Here is a 22,214-nt window from a genome sequence, read left to right as displayed (position 1 = left end):
GCAGCCTTGAACTCCCTTCATGACGCGTCACTCCCTGCCTGGTATTACAGATTTTAGACTGTAAACTCCAAGGGCAGCCTTGAACTCCCTTCATGGCGCGTCACTCCCTGCCTGGTATTACCGATTTTAGACTGTAAACTCCGAGGGCAGCCTTGAACTCCCTTCATGACGCGTCACTCCCTGCCTGGTATTACAGATTTTAGATTGTAAACTCCGAGGGCAGCCTTGAACTCCCTTCGTATCCCAGTATTCTCCTCACAGTACCTTGCACGTTGTAGGTATTCAGTTAATGCTTGGTTGAATGAATATATAACCAAATATCAGAATTGTTTTTTTCATTTACTGTATATATCTCTTTGAGCTAGTTTGACCTTAAAGAAATTCCAGAAAAGGCCGGGCACAGTGGCTCACAACTGTAATCCCAGCACTTTGGGAGACCAAGGCGGGTGGATCACCCGAGGTCAGGAGTTCAAGACCAGCCTGGCCAACATGATGAAACTCCGTCTCTGCTAAAATATAGAGATTAGCTGGGCATGGTGGCAGGTACCTGTTATCCCAGGTACTTGGGAGGCTGAGGCAGAATTGCGTGAACCTGGGAGGTGGAGGTTGTAGTGAGCCCAAATTGTGCTACTGCACTCCAGCCTAGGTGACAGAGTGACTTCGTCTCAAAAAAAAAAAAAAAAGTGATGGGAGTAGGAGCTGAGGAAACCTTTATTTCCTTTTTGTAATGCCTCTTCAGATGGCCACTCATTTTTTTTGCCAGGTGTTATGGAAAAAATAAACACTCATCTGCTTTTTTCTATTTTCTCACTCAAAAACAATCAACCCAGAAGACTTCTGTGACCAAGTGTGTGGGTTTTTTCCTTCACACACCAAACAAGCAGTCAGTTCTGCAGCAGACACCAGCTGGGTGCCCTCTGATTCAATTCTGACACTATGCAGAGATAGCATCAGATTCCCACAGATGGAGGGCTCAGTTCCCAAGATATCCCCCTGCCCCCAACTTTAGATGCCTTTCCTGAGTCTGGGCCTCCAGAACTTCTGACCAATAGGCTATAAATCACAGTTCCTATAACCTGCTCCTGGGGTTTGATTGATTTGCTAGTGTAGCTCCACAGAACTCAGAGAAAGGATTTGCTGGTTTATTATAAAGGATACAGATGAAGAGATTAGGACAAAGGATGGAGGAAGTGGTGTGGAGCGTCTGTGCCCTCCCCAGGTGTGCCACCCTCCAGGATCCTTCATGTGTTCAGCTATCTAGAACTGACTAAACCCTGTCCCCTTCATCGGATAGGCATTACTGAAGCATGTTGAACTGTGTTGAAATGTGATTGGACAAAAAGGGTCTGATCTAAACTCAGCAAGGCCTGTCTGTTAAGATTCTTCTCAGCATCTCTGTGCAGCATTCCCTCCTCGAGGGTATGAGGCAGGACCCTCTCTGGAATGAGGGTCTTAGGACCCACAATCAGATTAGAGTCCTGCCTTGGGCAGCTGAAAGGAAGGCAGAGGCCATAGAGGCATTCTGTGGCTTTCTGTTTTGTTATACTGTGGGGACAATTTCGGCCTCAGAAAACAGAATTGTCCCAACAGTATAGCAAAAGACTGTACGTAACAAGGGCCGTGGGAGTTATGAGGCTGTGTGAAAACACACACACACACACACACACACACACACAATCACACCAGGGGTAGTATTTCTTTCATGGGTTTGTTGTGTCTGTATACCTATCCTTCAAGGCTGCTGAAGATACACGCTGGAGAGCAGTGTTCCTCATGTTTCTCTATGGGAGTGGGGGCCCAGGCTGGTAAGGACCTGGACCGGGTATTTGTGTGGGAGCTTAGGAGCACTCAGGAAGGAAAACAGTTGAAGTCATCCAGATATGCCTCATAAACCTCTCACCTGCTGGGACTATTGCTTTTAATAGCTTACTGCTTTGCTTTGCTTTACAGCTCTTGCAAACTTAAGGAAAGGATACCTGTTTATGTATAATCTTGTGCAATTCTTGGGATTCTCCTGGATCTTTGTCAACCTGACTGTGCGATTCTGTATCTTGGGAAAAGGCAAGTAAGAAATTTTAGGATTAATTTTCCCTTTCTCAGTAGTTTGGCCCAGTACTCACCAAAGGGAGTCCTCTCTGCCTTTGATGGTAATCGTAACCCCCGCTTTTGTGGAGCACCCCCTGCTTTTTGTTGTGCTTTCATACCTCTTATTTCCCATAGCCTTGTGAAATAAGCTGACTGGTATTTTTTCCATTTCACAGGTACGAAAACAGGCCTAGAGATGGTTCACAATCATAGCTAGCCAGAGCCACATCTTAGGATAGAATCCTTTTGTTTTTTCACTACTTGATAGTTCAGTAACCACTAAATAAATTGATATGATACTTCCAGTGCCAAAGTTATGCAAGGCCAAAAGAATTCTCACCCTTTTGGAGGCTAAATAGGTTCTAAAATGAACTATTCTTAAACAGAATTAAAATAATATCATAAAGATATTTGTTCTTGGGCTGAGCGCGGTGGCTCACACCTGTAATCCCAGCACTTTGGGAGGCCGAGGCAGGTGGATCACAAGGTCAAGAGATCGAGACCATCCTGGTCAACATGGTGAAACTCCGTCTCTACTAAAAATACAAAAAATTAGCTGGGCATGGTGGCGCGTGCCTGTAATCCCAGCTACTCAGGAGGCTGAGGCAGGAGAATTGCCTGAACCCGGGAGGCGGAGGCTGCGGTGAGCCGAGATCGCGCCATTGCACTCCAGCCTGGGTAACAAGAGCGAAACTCCGTCTCAAAAAAAAAAAAAAAAAAAAAAAGATATTAGTTCTTCTTCAATTAATTTATGTGTTTAACAGGATTATGGCTCTGACCAGTGGCATTCCATTGGTAAATGCCAATGAGAAATTTTTGAGAATTTGATCTAAAATATTCTGAAATTTTATCTGATGAATAAATAGGTAATAAAACTTAGGAGAAGAAAGTTTAATGGGAGAGGATTTTCTATCTGATAATGAAAGTATGGACCAGGTGCAGTAGCTCAGGCCTGTAATTCTAGCACTTTAAGAGGCCAAGGTGGGAGGATCTCTTAAGCCCAGGAGGTTGAGGCCACAGTGAGCCACGGTCATGACACTGCGCTCCAGACTGGGTGATGGAGCAAGACCTTGACTCTTGAATGTTGTGGTAACTGGTAGAATTTACTATTCCTGACCCCGGTGGCCTGCACTCTTCCTGCTTAGTTAAGTGAGAAACTCGAATCTGACTTCATGTTTGTTACTCCTTTCCTACAGTTATTTTCATGAAAGGAGTGATCTAATTTGAGAAATAATTCTGTTGGAATTTACCATCTGATTCACCCTTAATGTTATTTGTGCCCATAGAGTCCTTTTATGACACATTCCATACTGTGGCTGACATGATGTATTTCTGCCAGATGCTGGCAGCTGTGGAAACTATCAATGCAGCAATTGGAGTTACTTCATCACCACTACTGCCTTCTCTGATCCAGGTATTGAATAGTTGAGCTGAAGGGTGGGTAATGGAAGGTCCCATTATTTGTATAGTAGGTGTGTGTATTAGTCTGTTTTCATGCTGCTCATAAAGACATACCCAAGACTGGGCAATTTACAAAAGAAAGAGGTTTAATTGGATTTACAGTTCCACGTGGCTGGGGAAGGTCTCACAGTCATGGCGCAGGGCGAAAGGCACTTCTTACATGGTGGTGGCAAGAGACAATAAGGTAGAAGCAAAAGCAGAAACCCCTGATAAACCCGTCAGATCTCATGAGACTTATTCACTACCATGAGAATAGAATGGGAAAGACTGGCCCTCATGGTTCAGTTACTTCCCCCTGGGTCCCTCCCATACATGTGGGAATTCCAGGAGATACAATTCAAGTTGAGATTTGAATGGGGACATAGCCATTTCTGTATGTTACATTTTGCTAAGAAGACTCAATTAGTAAAAACACCTATTTGTACAGGAATAGTATTATTTTACCTGAACAAGAAAGAACATTTAGAACCCCAGGGATATTTACCAAAGTAGACTTTTTTTTTTTTTTTTTTGAGACAGAGTTTCACTCTTGTTACCCAGGCTGGAGTGCAATGGCGCGATCTCGGCTCACCGCAACCTCCGCCTCCCGGGTTCAGGCAATTCTCCTGCCTCAGCCTCCTGAGTAGCTGGGATTACAGGCACGCACCACCATGCCCAGCTAATTTTTTGTATTTTTAGTAGAGACGGGGTTTCACCGTGTTGACCAGGATGGTCTCGATCTCTTGACCTTGTGATCCACCCGCCTCGGCCTCCCAAAGTGCTGAGATTACAGGCTTGAGCCACCGCGCCCGGCCCAAAGTAGACTTTTACTGTTTCAGGTGTATTTCATTTTTTATAATATCCTCATGAAATTACAAAGTTATAAAGAGCTTTAAGACTAGGGAAATTTGATTCTTAGGCAGGGGCAGAAAAACCTACCTTCAGTCTCCTTAGTCAGAAATGTACTTGGTCTCCTCCCACTTTTTGTAGATGAAGGCAGTACTTCTTAAAAACTTCTATTAATGAAAAGTACAGTAACTCAACTTTAAAGTTTACATCCAGGCTTGGTGGCTCATGCCTGTAATCCCCCACTTTGGGAAGGTGAGGCAGGAGGAGTGCTTGAGGCCAGCAGTTTGAGACCAGCCTGGACAGCATAGTAAGAACCTTAAAAAAATAAAAATCAAAGCCAGACGTGGTGGTGTGCACCCGTATTCACACTACTTGGGAGGTGGAGACAGAAGGATTCCTTGAGTGCAGGAGTTTGGTGTTGCAGTGAGCTGTGATCGTGTCACTGCCCTCCAACCTGGGCAATAGGGCAAGACCCCTCTTTCTAAAACTAAATAAATAAATAAAAATTTAATGGATAGTTTGTGTAGTAGATTAGATACAGCTAAAGAGAAAATAAGTGAACTGTTTGAGATACAGGAAGGAATCGAGAGCACAAAAAGTAAGTATATAGACATGATTTTCTGGAATTATAAGACTCGATACTATAATATTGTTAGTTCTCATATCTACCTGTAGATTAGATACAATTCTGATCATAGTCTAAAAAATTTTGGAATGTGAGAAAATTCTGAAGTTTTTTGAAAAAACAGAGGACCAGCCAGGATAGGAGCATCATTTTCAATAGTTAAATGTGCAAGCAACCCAAGTGTCCCTCCATGCAGTGGGATATTACGTAGTCTTAAAAATGAAGGAAATTCTGATGTATGCTACAATATGGATGAACCTTAAGGAAACTACGTTAAGTGAAATAAGCCAGTCACAGAAAGTCAAATACTGGATGATTCTGCTTACATGAGGTACTTAAAATAGTCAAAATCAGAGATGACAGAAAGTAGAATGGTGTTTCACAGGCGCTGGCTAAACAGGGAGTTATTATTTAATGGGTCATGGTTTCTATTTTACAAGATGAAGAGTTGTGGAGATGGATGGTGATTATGGTTGTGCAACATTATGAATGTATTTGATACCACTCAACAGTTAAAAATGATTAAGATGGTAAATTTTATGTTATGTGTATTTTTTTTTTCTTTTTTGGAGACAGAGTTTCGCTCTGTCACTAAGGCTGTAGTGCAGGGGTGCAGTCTCAGTTCACTGCAACCTCCACCACCTGCATTCAAGTGATTTTCCTGCCTCAGCCTCCTGAATAGGTAGGACTACAGGCACCTGCCATTATGTCTAGCTAATTTTTGTATTTTTAGCAGAAATGGAGTTTTGCCATGTTGGCCAGGCTGGTCTTGAATGCCTGACCTCAAGCGATCCGCTCACCATGGCCTCCCAAAATCCTGGGGTTACAGGCGTGAGCCACTGTGCCTGGCTGTTATGTGTATTTTACCACAGTTTTCTAAATAGGGGGAAAAAAGAGGTCCAGGAATATTCTCTAAAGAAGAGCTCAAGTTAGGGACTTACCCTATGAGAAATCAAGACAGTATAAGGATTTAATAGCTAATACCACATTATATGGTACAAAGATAGTCACATAGACCATTGGAATAGAATAAAACCCAGAAACAGACAACCCAGATATCTATGAAGAATAGAATGTCTATCGTATATTGAAATGTCTTGCCACGGTGAAAGTGAGTGGACTCTAGCCATGTGCATCAACATAAATGAGTCTCTGGACCATAACCCTGAGTAAGAAGCAAGTCACAGAATAATACATATAGAATGATTTCCAAAAGTTTTAAAGCAGGCAAAATGAAACAATCTACTGTTCAGGAATACATACATAAGCAGTAACCTATAAAGAAAAGCCATGGGCTGGGTCCAGTGGCTCATGCCTATAATCCCAGCACTCTGGGAGGCTGAGGCGAGTGGATCACTTGAGCCCAAGAGTTTGAGACCAGCCTGGCCAACACAGTGAGACCCTGTTTCTATAAAAAAAAGTAAATTAGCCAGTGTGGTAGCACATACCTGTGATCCCAGCACTTTGGGATTCAGTCTACTCGAGAGGCTGAAGTGGGAGGATTGCTTGAGCCCAGAAGTTCAAGGCTGCAGTGAACCATGATTGTGCCACTGCATTACAGCCTGGGCAAGAAAGTGAGACCCTGTCTCAAAAAAAGAAAAGAAAAATATGCAGTGATTTTACTTACAGGGGTCCCACACTAGCAGTGCTCCATTGCTTAACATGGGCTACGTAAACCCAAATGTTTGTTTGGCAGTATTCTTTAGACTGTGTTTGAACATGTGTGCATATTTTAAATAAGTGATTTATAGTATATTTACACACACAAAATACCGTACCTCTCTAGTCACAAAGACGGGCTTGGGCCCTTTACTTGTTCCAAAACTGGAGTAGGCTTACACTGGTGGAGCTCAATCTTTTTTATTTGCCTTGCATTTAGTGGTGTTAGGTTTTACGTAACACATTTATATACCTTTACATATATTTTATTAACTTTTTTCTCTCTTCTGGGTCTTTCTAATAGCTTCTTGGAAGAAATTTTATTTTGTTTATCGTCATTGGCACGATGGAAGAAATGCAAAACAAAGCTGTGGTTTTCTTTGTGTTTTATCTGTGGAGCATAGGTGAAATTATCAGGTGGGTAGAAATGCCAGGGCAGTGCTTGAATGCATCTCCCTTTGCGGCAGCTCTGTTCTTGAGGGAGTTGCTGTCTTAGCAGAAGTCTCATTTGGTTTGGGACTAAAATTACATATGTGGAGAATTCTGGTTGCACCTATGTGCTCTGCAAAGTCGAGGCACTTTTTTTTTTTTTTTTTTGAGACACAGTCTCGCTCTGTTGCCCAGGCTGGAGTGATCTCGGCTCACTGCAACCTCTGCCTCTTGGGTTCAAGCAATTCTCCCTGCCTCAGCCTCCCAAGTAGCTGGGATCACAGGTGTGCACCACCATGCCCAGCTAATTTTTGCCTTTTTAGTAGATGTGGGGTTTCACCATGTTGGCCAGGCTGGTCTTAAACTCCTGACCTCGTGATCCACCCACCTTGATCTTCCAAAGTACTGGGATTATATGTGTGAGCCACCACGTCCAGCTGACAGATTTTTTTAAAGCCATCATTGGATCATAATACCAGATTGGATATTAGGGAGAAGGGGAGAACCAGCAAAAGGGAAGACTCATCTTACCATGACTTCAGGATCTTGCAGTCTTGGAAAGAGAGGACCTGTCCACATGGAAAAATTCTTGAAAGGGCTGAAGAAACATGAGGTTGAAGTAGCAATCCAGGTTGGACAGATCTAGTTTGAGACTAACTTTGTACAAGCGGTGATAGAAATGACTCTTATAGTACAAGACTAATGAAGTTTGAAAGGGCCTCTGACCTAATTTTCCCATTCTCAGTTGTTAGTAGAATAAGTATCTTTTAAGAAATGGATCCAGTTAAAGTAGATAGATGTATTCTTCTTTACCAGACCACACATACTCCATATTTCTTCTCTTTCAGTCAGCTGGAGCAAGGATTTTGCAAACGAACTCCTAGCTCCAGGTGTGGTGGTATTTCGACAAAGTTGCTAGTTGAGAGGGGCAACAGGCCGTAGCAGCCTTAAATTGTGTCTTAACCATGGTCTATGTCCTATGGCACCCAGTGTACCCTCTAATACCTTAATACAAAGGTAAAACAGATTATGCTTTTAAAATCAGACAAGTAATGTGCTGATATAACAAGGTTTGAGGGAAGCACATCCGACACATGAGCGTAAAAATCCAATTACCATGCTTTTAGGAGCTACAAAAGGATCAGATTATGGGTCTTTAATGTTAATGTTTACTGTTTGAGAAGAAATATTTATTTTCCTATGGGATGTCTTTTAAAAGAGAGTATGTCTGATTCTAGATTAGAGGTCTTTTGTATACTTTAATTTTGGTAATAACTCATTTATCCAGAAATAAAGTACCGAATATCCTTACCCAGTGGGAATGTAGATGAGAACTCAGAATAAAGCCAAAAAACATCTGAGTATCCAGTCCATGTACTGAAGCTTCCTTTAAGACCTAAACTTAGTTTGCCGTTAAAGAGAGTTCACATCCTTTGAAAATTCAGGGTGCAGCATGACGGGAGTTTATAGGTGGATAGCCAGCATTACAGTTCTGTTCCGAAGAAGCCATATGTGGCTGAGAAATATAATTCTTCTATTTAAATGACATTCTAAGGTTGCATTCAGAACCTGAAGTGGGTTTTCACGTTAGAATCATTTCTTTTTTTTTGAATCATTTATTTTCAATAGGTACCCCTTCTACATGCTAACGTGCGTTGACATGGATTGGAAGGTGGTCACATGGCTTCGTTACACTGTGTGGATTCCCATATATCCACTGGGATGTTTGGCAGAAGGTACTCTCAGGGACTCTTAGCTTTTGTAGCTTAGCTCCAGGGGGTGCCCAGAGGCTGAGAGACCAGTCCATTCTTCCCCCCCTTTGCCAGCCTTAGTCTGATAAATGGAAGTATTGGACTTTTCAGGGATTTCTTTCTATGGGCTTCCTTCCATAATACTCCTGGTTTTCAGACTGTTCCAGAAAAGTAGCTCATTTTGTAACATTGGTAAGCCAGGTGGTCACATCCTGCCTGCTTCCCATTTATATGATACTTTTAGTATTCCAAAGGGAGTTCTTACTGACAACTTTATTTTATTCTGACAAACGTCTCGTAAGTCAGCTAGGGATTTTTCTTTCCATTTTATAGAATAGAAGAAGCCCACTGCCATGACTTCCTCATCTGTCTCTCTGTTGACAGGCTGGAGGCTGATCTCTTAGAAAACTAGGGGAGAAAAAGAAGAGGCATGAACTTTCTGTACAAAGGGAGGAGGAAGCCTTTCCAGCAAACCCAGAACTGAAACTTTAGAATACTAGGGGCTGGAAGGTCCTGTCATTAGATATGACTGTTTAATTTGCTTCTAACAAGTTCTTGTTTCTGTTTTCAGCTGTCTCAGTGATTCAGTCCATTCCAATATTCAATGAGACGGGACGATTCAGTTTCACATTGCCATATCCAGTGAAAATCAAAGTTAGATTTTCCTTTTTTCTTCAGATTTATCTTATAATGATATTTTTAGGTAAGTATTGAACTGTAACACAGACGTTTTCTTGTCACTTCTTAGAGAGTAGAATTAAATCATTCAGAAATTAAAAGTCCATATGAGAATTATTTTTTTCCAGAAGAGTAGGATAGAATTAGAGAATGATTACTTTGCAAAAAGAGACCCACTAGAGGAATATGCTATGGTAAGGAAGTATTTCTTTTCTAAATCTCCAGCAGTTAAATTATGCTCTTTAAGTGCTCTTGGTGATTGGGAATATACCATAAGCTATTTCTTGGCTGGGTGCGGTGGCTCATGCCTGCAATCCCAGCACTTTAGGAGGCCAAGGTGGGCGATGACAAGGTCAGGAGTTCAAGACCAGCCTGGCCAACATGGTGAAACCCCCATCTCTACTAAAAATACAAAAAATTAGCTGGGCGTGGTCGTGGAGGATCGCTTGAACCTGGGAGGCAGAGGTTGCAGTGAGCTCAGATCGTGCCCCTGCACTCCAGCCTGAGTGAGAGTGAGGCTCTGTCACAAAAAAACAAACAAACCAACTCACTGGGGAAAAGCTGGGTTGTGTGTATTGCGTTGTTAATTTGTTATAAGTTGTACTCCTGCCTGAGCTGCTGCAGTAGCTTTTTGCTGTGGGACACGACAGCTAGATACTGCCCCTCCCACAAGAGCTTCTGGTTATAAATAGACAAAGACTGTAATTTCTAATCGGCCTCTTCTCTTTTTCAGGGTTATACATAAATTTTCGTCACCTTTATAAACAGCGCAGACGGCGCTATGGACAAAAAAAGAAAAAGGTCACCTAAAAAGAAAGATTTAGATGGCTTCTTGGCAGTTTGAGCCTAATCTGATTCTTTTAGAGTTTTACCTTGTTGTACCAATGTAAAAGTTTTTTTAATGTTAAATGATGAAATCCTCAGTGAGGCTATCTTCCTTTTCCCCAGTAGCATTCCTGAATGTATTGTTATCTTATTGTAGTACTTGCATGACATGGATTCCTGATATCTGATGAGGTTCATTCTTGTGTATTCAGTTAATGACAGCAAAAGGCTCAGCCCACCCCAACTCTAGCTCATGTTCAGTCTGTGTAATACATGCCAGATTTTTTTTCAAAAAGTGCTTTATCCCTACAATGTATTGACAGTTCTTACAGTTGAGATTTGTTCTTTTCAGCTATGACTTGTGAAGAAAAGCAAGACTATCTCACTCTATAGAAGGCTGTTAAAGTGACTCAGGCGGGGCGTAATTATTCATGCCTAAGGGGTTCCTTGTTTAGTGGGATGGCACTGACTTTTTGAAAATCAAGTAGACTGAGTCACTGATAAAACATTTCTAAGAGTGGGGCTAGAGAACATGTTTCACATCTGACATCCTTTGGCCTAACATCTGTTACTATAGTATTCAGCAGTGTGGGCATTGAAGAGGCACAGAATGCTTTGAAAGAAACTAATCAGAATCTTGGAACATCATGATCATGCCATTTTTAAGTACATCAACTATTTTCAACACTGAAGAAAAATGAACCGTTTTTTATAAAACAATGAGATTACAAGTTCCAAATTCAGCCAGGAATGTGGCTCACACCTGTAATCCCAGTACTTTGGGACACCAAGGTGGGAGCATCAGTTGAAGCCAGGAGTTCAAGACCAGCCTGGGCAACATAGTGAGACCCCTATCTCTACAAAAAATAAAAAAATTAGCCGGCTGTGGTGGCACACACTTGTAGTCCCAGCTATTCAGGAGGCTGAGATGGGAAGATCCTGAGCCCAGGAGGTCAAGGCTGCAGTGAGCCAAGATTGTGCCACTGCACTGCAGCTGGCGTGACAGTGCAAGACCCTATCTCAACAAAACCAAACCACACACACACACGAGGTCCAAATGGTAGCAGGGATGCAAAGGGAACACAAATATATAGATGAAAAGTGGCAGTGACACAGCTTACAGCCTTTGACAAACTAGAAACATTAGGCCAAACACACCTCCAAACTGTCTTAAGCGTTCACAGACATACAAAATGGCAGCCTTCCATCTCCTGCACTGGCTGAGCCCATTTACTTGTGTACCTGTTCAAGTGAGCGGTAGGACTGTACATTTGTGAATAGACCTCAAAAACACATTTCATTCTGCTGCTGTTCAGCTGGCTTTTTAAACCCATCTGCAGTAGGACACTGAAAACAGCGAGAACTTTGGGGTGAACACCTGCTGATCCTTTAACAAGGATTTCTGGCAGGAAACTCATAAAAAGGAGGACTGAAAATTTAGACATACGGTTGGCCACTGTAAAAAACATCAGTTTCCCCTCATACATTCCAAGTAAACCAAGTAAAATAAGTATTGGAGCAACACTTGCATAAAAGAATTTAAGGAGTGATAACTCTTTCAGTTCTGCCATTCTCAACATTCCTGGGGGAAAGGAGTCTCGGTGAGTTAATACTATGTCACTGAGCCCAAGATGGAAACTTTAACTAAAACATCTGTTAACATAGGCTGGCTGATTTCTTAAAAAACTGTTGCATTGAAGGATATTTTGCATGTCTGTAACACCTGTCAATACTTGTTTGTGTTGATTTCTGGTATTCTTGCAGCTATGTGTAATTGCGCAGATCAGCTTTGCAGTAGATTATGCTGCATCCTTGTGGCAGAATTCTGTATTCTTAGTGATTGTTACAAACCCCTTTATTGCTGTTTAAGAAAGTGAACAATTGTGTATTTCCATTAAAACATTTACAATCAAATTCTAATGACTGACTGTGCTTAAAGATAATTTAGTCTAATGCTTTTCTGTTCGTAGAAAGTCCTGTGTTCAGGCAAAATATTATGTAGCAATCAGCATGTTAAACCAAAAACAGTTGCTCTGGTTGAAACATGAGATTTACATGGAAGGTGGTGCAGCTGAAAAACAGTGATGATGCAGATAAAGCCTCAGGTAGTTGCCCAAGGTCATAAAGCTAGCTGATAAATGGGAACCATAACTAACTTTGGAATCGGTGATCTGTCAGGATTATCTAACCAGAACCTTGCTTGGGCAATGAGGCCTAATCAATCAGTGTCAGAAATAAGGAAACCTCATTATTTAAGAATCTATGCCACTTAGGAAGTTGAAATTATATTCAAGTAATAGGACAGACCAAAAGATAAAGGACCCTTAGTTTCATAGTGAAACCATTTTATAGAAAATCAAATATTTTCATTTAAAAAAAAAAAACAAAAACCTTGAAGAAACAGGACTCATTTTACACATTAATGGTTGTCCTTTAAAAGTTAGAATCTCAAGAGATACCAGAAGCCTCTAAGAATTACCACCACATTTTGCCCAAGTTCTGCGGAAAGTTCTGAAAGTGGTGGTGTGTACTCGGCAACCTCCAGACAGTCTGAGGTGCTCATTCCATGAACGCCCTTAACAGTTGAGATAGAAACTGGAGAGAACAGGCGATGCTTTCGGAAAGCCAGAGAGCCCTTGCCGGTTTCCTGAGGAAGGCAGGGGTACTCTATGCTCATCAGCCATTCAAGCTTCTCAGGAAATGTGCCCATCATGGGAACAGCAGTTATCTTCCAAGCTTAAAAACTGTGAGTCCCAGGAAGTTAAAGCCCGATCAGCCAACCACCTTCACATCCTTCTCACGCTAGTGGAGTCGGTGCTTCTGAGGCAGCCTCAGGAAGGTCTCTGGGTGGCTATCCCAGAGGTGAACATACTGGAAAGGTTTTTACTCTACATCATTTTCAGTTGAAATGAAAAAAGGAGCACTCCAAAAGTCAGTTTCACATTCTTTCAGTGCTGCTCCCAGAGAAGTCCGTATGCAAAGGTGTGATGTTCTGGTCATAAGCGGCATACTCACAGGTGCCGGTACTGGCCAGCTTGAGCTGCTGGGCTGCGTGGGTCAGCTGGAATGCAGCATCAGGGTGGGCTGTTTCGGGCAGCAGTGTGCATTCCCGTTCCAGCATGTCAGCCACCCCTTTCAGCAGGTCCAAGAAACCAAAGGCTAGAGCGGCCTTTCGTAAACGGTTCAGCTCCTGAGACAAGACAGAAAATCATCAATGCTCCTGAAATGTGTTCTCAACACAGATTTTCTAAGTGCTCAGCTGAGAATAAGTTCTCCTTGACTGAACTTTAGGGAACAATTTTTCTTTTATTTTTTGTTATTTTTTTGTTTTTGGGAGCAATTTTATATGAGAACATGTTTATTCAGGGATGCCAGTAACAAGAATGTGATGGTATAACTAGGAAGTGGTTCCTCTACAGGTGACCAGAAGATGGCTAAAGAAGACAGTGAGCTGACTAAACACAAGTAATCATCACAGTTAATGAGCATTTACGCCACACGTGGTGGTCAGCACTTTGTATCCATCATTTCGTTACTCCTAACTTGAAGGAGGAGTACTTTTCCCCAATTATTTAGGGATGGAAAAGACTTGCCCTTAACCCTCTGATATCACTGTGGCAGGGCCTCAGACTAAGACAATAAACAGGCTCAGAGGAGGCAGTGGAAAGACCAGCAAAAAGGAAGGTTGGTTAGTGATAGAAGCAGAGAAATATGAAGTGCCCCAACAACCCCTCAGTGGAGTGATCTGGGCAAGTTGTGTAGCTTCTCTGGGTCTCAAAGTCCTCATTTATAAAATGAGAATGGGCAAGGCACAGTGGCTCACACCTGTAATCCCAGCACTTTTGGAGACCGAGTCGGGTGGATCATGAGATCAAGAGATCGAGACCATCCTGGCCAACATGATGAAACCCCATCTCTACTAAAAATAGAAAAATTAGCTGGGCGTGGTGGCACATGCCTGTAATCCCAGCTACCTGCAAGGCTAAGGCAGGAGAATCGCTTGAACCCGGGAGTCAGAGGTTGCAGAGAGCTGAGATTGTGTCACTGCACTCCAGCCTGGCAACAGAGCAAGACTCCACATCAAAAAATATATATAAAATCAAATGAAATCAGAATAACCCTTTCCTTGCCCACTGCAGGGGCTGAAGCAGTCAGTTTCCCTGGGCCCTTTGCGGCTCTAATATGTAGAAGTAATATAAAACCAGAACAGAGAAATGGGCTCTCTGACCATCTTTATACTATCATCTGTTAAAAAAAGTGGAAAGTTCAGAAGAAGGCCAAACAAGTGTGTCATCACGTGTAAACAGCTGATGGCTGTAGGACGCTCGGCAGGAAGGATGGACTGTGGATTACGGGCTTCAGTCAGGAGGCGCCTGGCTAGCTGAGAAGCTCTTCGGCTGGACTCTGATGGAAGCTGTTTTATTTCACCAGCTGACTACATAATTAGGTTTGAAGACAACAGTGACATAAAGGTAATGAGAAAACACCCAGACAAAGTAGCACACGTATCCTCTCTGGTTACATGCTAGCCTGAGGATGGCTGTGTGGGCCATATTTTAGAATTAGAAAGCTAGGACACAAATGGCATACTTGACGCTGCACTTAATTTAATTCCAGCCAAACACCAAAACAATAGGAGCAAGGAGCAAACCTAAATGTTCCCCACTCTACCCTGTAACTTAATAGTTTCTTCACCAATGGTTCTGGATTAGCTACGCATGATTCTGGAGGGCCATCTCCTCTGCAATTCATAAATGTCTAATTTTAGATGTCATTCCTAGAAGCAGATTCTCTGGCGCAATAAGAATGTTCTGGACTGGCCAGGCAGGGTGGCTCACGCTTGTAATTCCAGCACTTTGGGATGCTGAGGCGGGTGGATCACCTCGAGACCAACTTAGCCAACATAGCGAAACCCCATTTCTACTAAAAATACAAAATTTAGCTGTGTGTGGTGGCATGTGCCTATAGTACCAGCTACTCAGGAGGCTGAGGCAGGTGAATCACTTGAACCCGTGAGGTGGAGGTTGCAGTGATCCGAGATCACGCCACTACACTCTAGCCTGGGCGACAGAATGAGATTCCATCTAAAAAAAAGAAAAAAAAAAAAACCAATGTTCTGGGTAATTTCCCATCCGGGAAGCCATATACATTGGTTGCCTGGGTTGGCCTGCATACCATCTAGGAGTGATAAGGAAACTTCAGGATTATGACCCACAGGTCCTCTCAGCTGCTTCCTTCAGCCATTCATTCACAGCAGCCCCAACAGAAAAACCATCCTCCTATACAGAATGAGGCCATTTAAACCCTTACAATTCTTGGATTTTAGGGAAGGAACAGACCCATCACTTATACTGAGTTTATTTTTATTTATTTATTTATTTTTTGAGACAGAGTATTGCTCTGTTGCTGGGCGCCAGGCTGGACTGCAATGGTGTGATCTCGGCTCACTGCAACCTCCGCCTCCTGGGTTCAAGCAATTCTCCTGCCTCAGCCTCCTAAGTAGCTGGTACTACAGGCGCCTGCCACCACACCTAGCTAATTTTTGTATTTTTAGTAGAGACGGAGTTTCCCCATGTTGGCCAGGCTGGTCTGGATCTCTTGACCTCGTGATCCGCCCGCCTTGGCCTCCCAAAGTGCTGGGATTACAGGTGTGAGCCACTGTGCCCAGCCATACTGAGTTTATTTGAAAAAATTGAGGCGCAAGTCATACATCTCTAATGCCTGTCCATATTCACACTGCCATCCTACAGTTTTACTACCGTCAAACTATATATTTTGGGCACATCTTCTTCCACTATATTCTCACACTCTCACCTTATAGAATGTCTGTGTTTTTTCAGGTAGTTTCCTTGCATTTCTCAAAATCTTCTGTACATCTGTCTATTAAAGGTAAAAAAAAAATCCAACATTAGAATTCTGTGGTAAAAAAGGGCAAATAATATATATATATATTTTTTTTTTTTGAGACGGAGTTTCGCTCTTGTTGCCCAGGCTGGAGTGCAATGGCGCAGTCTCGGCTCACCGCAACCTCCGCCTCCTGGGTTTAGGCAATTCTCCTGCCTCAGCCTCCTGAGTAGCTGGGATTACAGGCACGCACCACCATACCCAGCTAATTTTTTGTAGTTTTAGTAGAGACGGGGTTTCACCATGTTGACCAGGATGGTCTCCATCTCTTGACCTCGTGATCCACCCGCCTCGGCCTCCCAAAGTGCTGGGATTACAAGCGTGAGCCACCGCGCCCGGCCTCAAATAGTATTTTTAAAAGCATCTGAATGTCTAAAGAAATGAAAATGAGAGCAGAGCTACAATGTCAAGATGAGGACCCCTTTTGAGTTAACGTCAGGTCGACATTAGTAAGGCACTCCCTCCTTCAAAAGTCTTGACAATAAAAGAAATCCCCTCACAGAAATGCACTTGCCTCACAAAACGGCACCCAGTAAACCCATACAACTATGGCCAGGGGCTTGTTTGCAAAGACCATTCAACGGGGAAAAAACAGTCTTTTCAACATTTGGTGCTGAGACAGCTGGATATCCACATGCAAAAGAACAAATTTGGACCCTTACATCATACCATATACAAAAAATTAACTCAAAAAGGATTAGAGACCTACAGGTAAGAGCTAAAACTATGAAACTCAGAAGAAAACAGGAACCAGGTGCAGTGGTGTGCCCCTGTAATCCCTCAGGAGGATTGCTTGAGGCCAGAAGTTTGAGACCAACCTGCGCAACATAATGAGATGCATTTCTCAAGTGGGGGGCAGGGGAGAAGAAAAAGGAAACGGGGTAAATCTTCATGACTTTGGATTTGGCCATGATCTCTTAGTTAAGATAGCAAAAACCACAAACAACAAAAGCAAAAAGCAAAATGTGACTTCATCAAAACAAAAAACTCTATCAAAGGACACTATAAAGAGAGTGAAAAGATAACTCACAAAACGGGAGGAGATATTTGCAAACCTTGTATCTGCTAAGGGTCTTACTATCCAGAATATATTTAAAAAAAAAAAAAACCTCAACAACAAAAAGACAAACCCAATTAAAAAATGGACAAAGAACTTGAAATAATATACGTCTCCAAATAATATACACAAATGGTCAATAAGCACGGGAAAAGATACACATTACTAGTTATTAAAGAAATGAAAAAACACAAAGACAGACCACTTCACACCCACTATGACAGCTGCATGATAGTAGTAATAATGAATGGAAAGCTAGCATGGGCAGGAACACGGGGAAACTGGAACACTTATACACTGTTGGCAGGAATGCAAAATGGGCAGCTGCTATGAAAGAGTGGGTCAATTCTTCAATAAGCTAAACAGAATTGCCGTCTGACCCAGCAATCCCATTCCCATTACTAAATATATACATACCCAAGAGTATTCAAAAAAAATATTCAGACAAAAACTTATATATGAATGTTCATAACAGCATTACACACAATAATAGCTAAATGGTAACCTTATGTCCATTATATGAATGTTCATAACAGCATTACACACAATAATAGCTAAATAGTAACCTTATGTCCATCAACTGGATAATTAAAATGTGACACATACATACAGACATGAAATATTAGCCATAAAAAGGGACGAAGCACTGATACATACCACAACGCTAATTAACCTTGAAAACATTATGCTAAGCCTAAGAAGTCAGACACAAAAGGCCACAAATTGTATGATTCTGTTTATATGAAATATCTAGAATAGGCAAGTCCATAGAGACAGAAAGCAAATTAGTAGTTGCCAGGGCCTGGAAGAAGGGAGGAATGTGGAGTGACTTTTCTAATGGGTACAGGGTTTCCTTTTGAAATGATTAAAATGTTCTGGAATTGGCCGGGCGCGGTGGCTCATGCCTGTAATCCCAGCACTTTGGGAGGCCGAGGCGGGTGGATCACGAGGTCAAGAGATCGAGACCATCCTGGTCAACATGGTGAAACCCCGTCTCTACTAAAACTACAAAAAATTAGCTGGGCATGGTGGCACGTGCCTGTAATCCCAGCTACTCAGGAGGCTGGCGCAGGAGAATTGCCTGAACCCAGGAGGCGGAGGTTGCGGTGAGCCGAGATCGTGCCATTGCACTCCAGCCTGGGTAACAAGAGCGAAACTACGTCTCAAAAATAAATAAATAAATAAATAAAATAAAATAAAATAAAATGTTCTGGAACTAGATAGGGGTGATGGTACATTGTGAATGTACTAAATGGCACTGAATTGTGTACCTTGAAATGGTTGAAGGTACATTTTATGTTATGTATATTTTACCAAAATAAGAAAAATAAACCCAGGAACAAAAAAAAATTTTTCTACAGTAGTCAAGATTCAAACAAAAAAATTTTTTTATAATTTAAGAAAAACTTAGCTATAACTGGTGGTGAAAGTGGTTCTAATATCCCTCTGACAAGGAAGGGCTGGGGTCAGGGACATCAGGAAAGTAGAAGACCTAATTTTCCAACAAAGAGGCCCCTGACATGTGCCTTGGCAGGGTGTGGTTAAGTCTCGGTGGAAAGGGGGCTCAGACACTGTGCAGTCAACAGAAGCTACTTTTGTTGTCCAAGTGGCTTGTCTCTTCTCATTTGGTTTAGGCTGAACTTACTGGAGGAACGAACATAAATAAAGGTGCTCAAAGCAGAAAAAAGTTTCAATAAATAATTTTTAAAACAGGTATAAATGACTTTTTGTTGATGAAAGGGGAAGTGTTCCTGAATGCCTTGTCTGAAAGCATCATTCCTTGATAACGGTGTTATCACAGCTTCCTATGAAAGTGTTTTTGTGAAATGTAACGCTTTGGTTTGGGTTCTACTGAAGGGATGGAAGAAATACCGAGATGAAGACCTTTACATCTCTTCCAAAACTGTTGTTAAAGACAATACCCATTATGTTATTCAATGTCTCACCATATGAAAAATTTCACACTAAAATTCAGTGCCAGGAAAATATATGTCTCTCTAGACAAACTGGCAAATTTCCTTTTTTCAGACAAGAACAACTATATAACCCAACATGTTTCTTTTTTGACTTTGGTAGTAGGAAGTTCAGGGCCAAAACGCTCACGTAAAATTATCACTTTGCCTTGGGTTCCCAGCACAATTGTCTTCCTTCTTTCTCTAGGATTCTTAATGCTCTACATTTTGTAAAAAATGATTTTGCTATATGCATGTTTTGCTGTAGGGCATCTCAAATCCCTTTTGGAAATAATGACAAACATTAGAAGTAAATGAATTACTAAGTATCAAAGGACAGAAAATCAAATAAAAAGTCTGCCTGCCCGCCTACCCAAATGCCTCCTCCTGTCCCCCAGTGGAAAGCAACGTAAATGGTAATGTTACCTGCAGGCCACTGGGTTTGATCCAGACAGTCACATTCTGGGCATAACTGCGCTTGTTTTTGGGCTGCAGGGGGAATGGGCTCTTATTGTCATCCTCGCCATAAGGGTTTTCTTTAGCATCTTAAAAGACAAGACATTCTTGAAATGACATCTGGCAAAATACAACGGCAAAATACGTTACATTTCCAATCAGACTCGAAGCTCTTTGAATCACTCAATCTTTTATATCCTATCATATCATTAATTAAGAATATCCATTAACTTCAGTCAGGTTGCAGAACCTGTTCTCAATAGAAAGCCACTGATGTAGGAGGCCCATTTAAGTGAAAAACAGCTTCATGTTTTTAAAGAAACAAGGTTCACTTATCTGGCTTATAAATTAAAGTCAGAGGATAAAACAAATACATAGTTTAAATGCATGCGTGCGCGCGCGCACACACACACACACACACACACACACACACACACTGCAATTCTATATAGTCTAACCCAGTGCTTTCCAACAGAACTTTCTGTATGATGGAAATGTTCTATACCTGTGCTGTCTAATATGGTAGCTACTAACTACTGAGCACTTAACCTGTGGCTAATGGAACTGAGAAACTGAATTTTAAATTTTATTTAATTTTAATTAAATTTAATGTAGCTAGTAGCTACTGGATTAGACAGTATAGGTCTAGGCATTAAAATAAGTAAAAAGGAAAACTATATATAGCCAAATTAAAGCAAAGGGCAAGATAAGAAATAATTTTATTGGTGAAGCATACCACAATATGGCGTATTAGTTTATTGCTTCCAAAAACTTAAAGCCACGTTGGTTTTATAGTTACATGCATAAATAGGGTTTGTCTCTGTACCTGCTTCCTGAGTCTATGAAACTGCCGCAAACTTATAAAGCACGCATACTTCTAATGGTGTATTTGATCTTTATTATTACTACCTTCTGCTGTAGACAGAGCAGGAGTCATTTTCCTACAAGTTCAGAGAACTTAAATCCCTTGCCCAAATGTTCATGTTGAAAAATGGCATTAGACCAGTTGGTCTAACTTGAGCCAGACATTCTCCACCCCTGATTTGGTCATTAATTAAAACACCTTAATACTGGCCCAACACTTCCTCCATCAACCCTCCTCAGCCCTGACTCCTCCAAAAAATACTAGCCCGACTTTCCAGACATATTTCCATTAATATTTGTCAATACATAAATCTGTTGAGTCAGGCTGAGGTCTTACAAGTCCATTCCCCTACAACAGCTCATTTCCAACTTCGCTGCTGCTATTCTATTACTCCCCACTGCCTGGAATGCTCTCCCTTCTCACTCACTCATCTACTCATTCACTTTCATTCATTATCTATAGTAAGACTCCACTATGTGGCAAGCACTATGCCAGGAATTGTGTCTAGAGAAGATGCTTTTCAGCCTCAAGGAATTTACAAAATAAAGAATATTTATTAAATTCCAACTATGTGCCAGATACTCTACATATTCAACTTCTTTCTTTACAGCAACTCTAGAGGGAAGATGTTATCAGTCCCATTAAAGATGAGGAAACTAAGGCACAGAGAGGTTGGACTTATACGAGGTTTCACCGTGACTCAGTTGGGCCTGCTTCCAAAGCCAACACTTTTTCCACCATTTAACACTGCCATTCCTTACCTATCCAAACTTACCTACCTATATTCCAAGTCCAGATCCTGTCTTACTCCTTCCATGAAATTGTTCCAAGTTTTTCTGGCAGATAGTTGTTTTCTTAGACCCTTCTATCCCCAGCATAGTACCAAACATTTCAGCATCTAATCAGAGCCTATTTTGTGCTGTCATTAGTTGTCTGGAGCCTATATGTGGTAACTAACTGGCTTAGGAGACAGGAAATATTACTTTATGAAACAAGAAATAAAAAATATGATAGTGTAAACAAAAAATAAAAGTTATAAGATAAATCTGAAGATACAGAAGGTAGAACAAAAATGTTAAAAATGGGAAAATAGGTAGAAAGAGATAGAAAATTATACAAACCCAAATCACAAATACATGTTCCAGAAAAGGAGAACAGGGAATACAGAAAGAGAAAATTAAAGAAATAACTGATGTTCCCAGCACTGAAGAACATGAACTGTCGGATGGAAAGGATCCACTGAGTGCCTAGCAAAATGAATGAAGAGACCAACATTCTGAAATTCAGAATACCAGGGATACAAAGAAGATCACCAAGGACTATGGAGAAGATCCAGTTCAGGGTCAAAGGTCTTTGAGTCAGCATGGCACTCTTTCCATAGCAACGCTGGACTCCAGAAGAGACAACAGAGTAATGCTTAAAACTCTGAGGGAAAATGATTTCCAACTTAGAACTCAATTCCCAACCAAACTATCATTAAGTATAAAGAATGAAATAAACATATATATATTTCCAAATACACAAGATTTCAAAAGATTTACTTCCCAAGTACCCCTTTTTCAGGAGGAGTTATGAACAGGAGATCCATAGGAAAGATGTAAAGGGAAGTCTCAGGACGACACCTATGCAACAGATCTGG

At 41.6% G+C, this 22,214-nt stretch overlaps 2 protein-coding genes and 1 non-coding gene across 7 annotated transcripts in view; 1 reads left to right on the top strand and 2 right to left on the bottom strand.

The window, feature by feature from the left end:
- HACD3 (3-hydroxyacyl-CoA dehydratase 3) overlaps positions 1-12,255 on the top strand; it is a 42,273-nt gene extending 30,018 nt beyond the window's left edge. The window contains exons 6-11 of the mRNA XM_017513017.2: positions 1,951-2,061; positions 3,372-3,499; positions 6,963-7,075; positions 8,717-8,823; positions 9,410-9,541; positions 10,250-12,255. Coding sequence (XP_017368506.1) covers positions 1,951-2,061; positions 3,372-3,499; positions 6,963-7,075; positions 8,717-8,823; positions 9,410-9,541; positions 10,250-10,326 — 668 coding nt within the window. The 3' untranslated portion in view covers positions 10,327-12,255. The remainder of the gene's footprint in view (positions 1-1,950; positions 2,062-3,371; positions 3,500-6,962; positions 7,076-8,716; positions 8,824-9,409; positions 9,542-10,249) is intronic.
- LOC119468739 lies at positions 8,127-8,229 on the bottom strand. Its single transcript, XR_005197500.1, has one exon. It is a non-coding gene; the product is annotated as a small nucleolar RNA U13 (small nucleolar RNA).
- Positions 12,256-12,665: 410 nt separating the features above from the next.
- Positions 12,666-22,214, bottom strand: part of INTS14 (integrator complex subunit 14) — a 38,378-nt gene continuing 28,829 nt past the window's right edge. For 2 of the 5 annotated variants that reach the window (XM_017513012.2, XM_037732940.1), the window contains 3 exons: positions 19,681-19,799; positions 16,156-16,221; positions 12,666-13,531 (listed from right to left, as the gene is read on the bottom strand). In XM_017513012.2, coding sequence (XP_017368501.1) covers positions 13,280-13,531; positions 16,156-16,221; positions 19,681-19,799 — 437 coding nt within the window. In that variant the 3' untranslated portion in view covers positions 12,666-13,279. The remainder of the gene's footprint in view (positions 13,532-16,155; positions 16,222-19,680; positions 19,800-22,214) is intronic. The other 3 variants (XM_037732939.1, XM_017513014.2, XM_037732938.1) reach the window with 2 other exon arrangements.

The sequence above is a fragment of the Cebus imitator genome, unplaced genomic scaffold (assembly GCF_001604975.1).
Source record: "Cebus imitator isolate Cc_AM_T3 unplaced genomic scaffold, Cebus_imitator-1.0 Scaffold485, whole genome shotgun sequence".
Classification (NCBI taxonomy): Eukaryota; Metazoa; Chordata; class Mammalia; order Primates; family Cebidae; genus Cebus; species Cebus imitator.
This window is presented reverse-complemented; position numbering and strand designations above follow the sequence as displayed.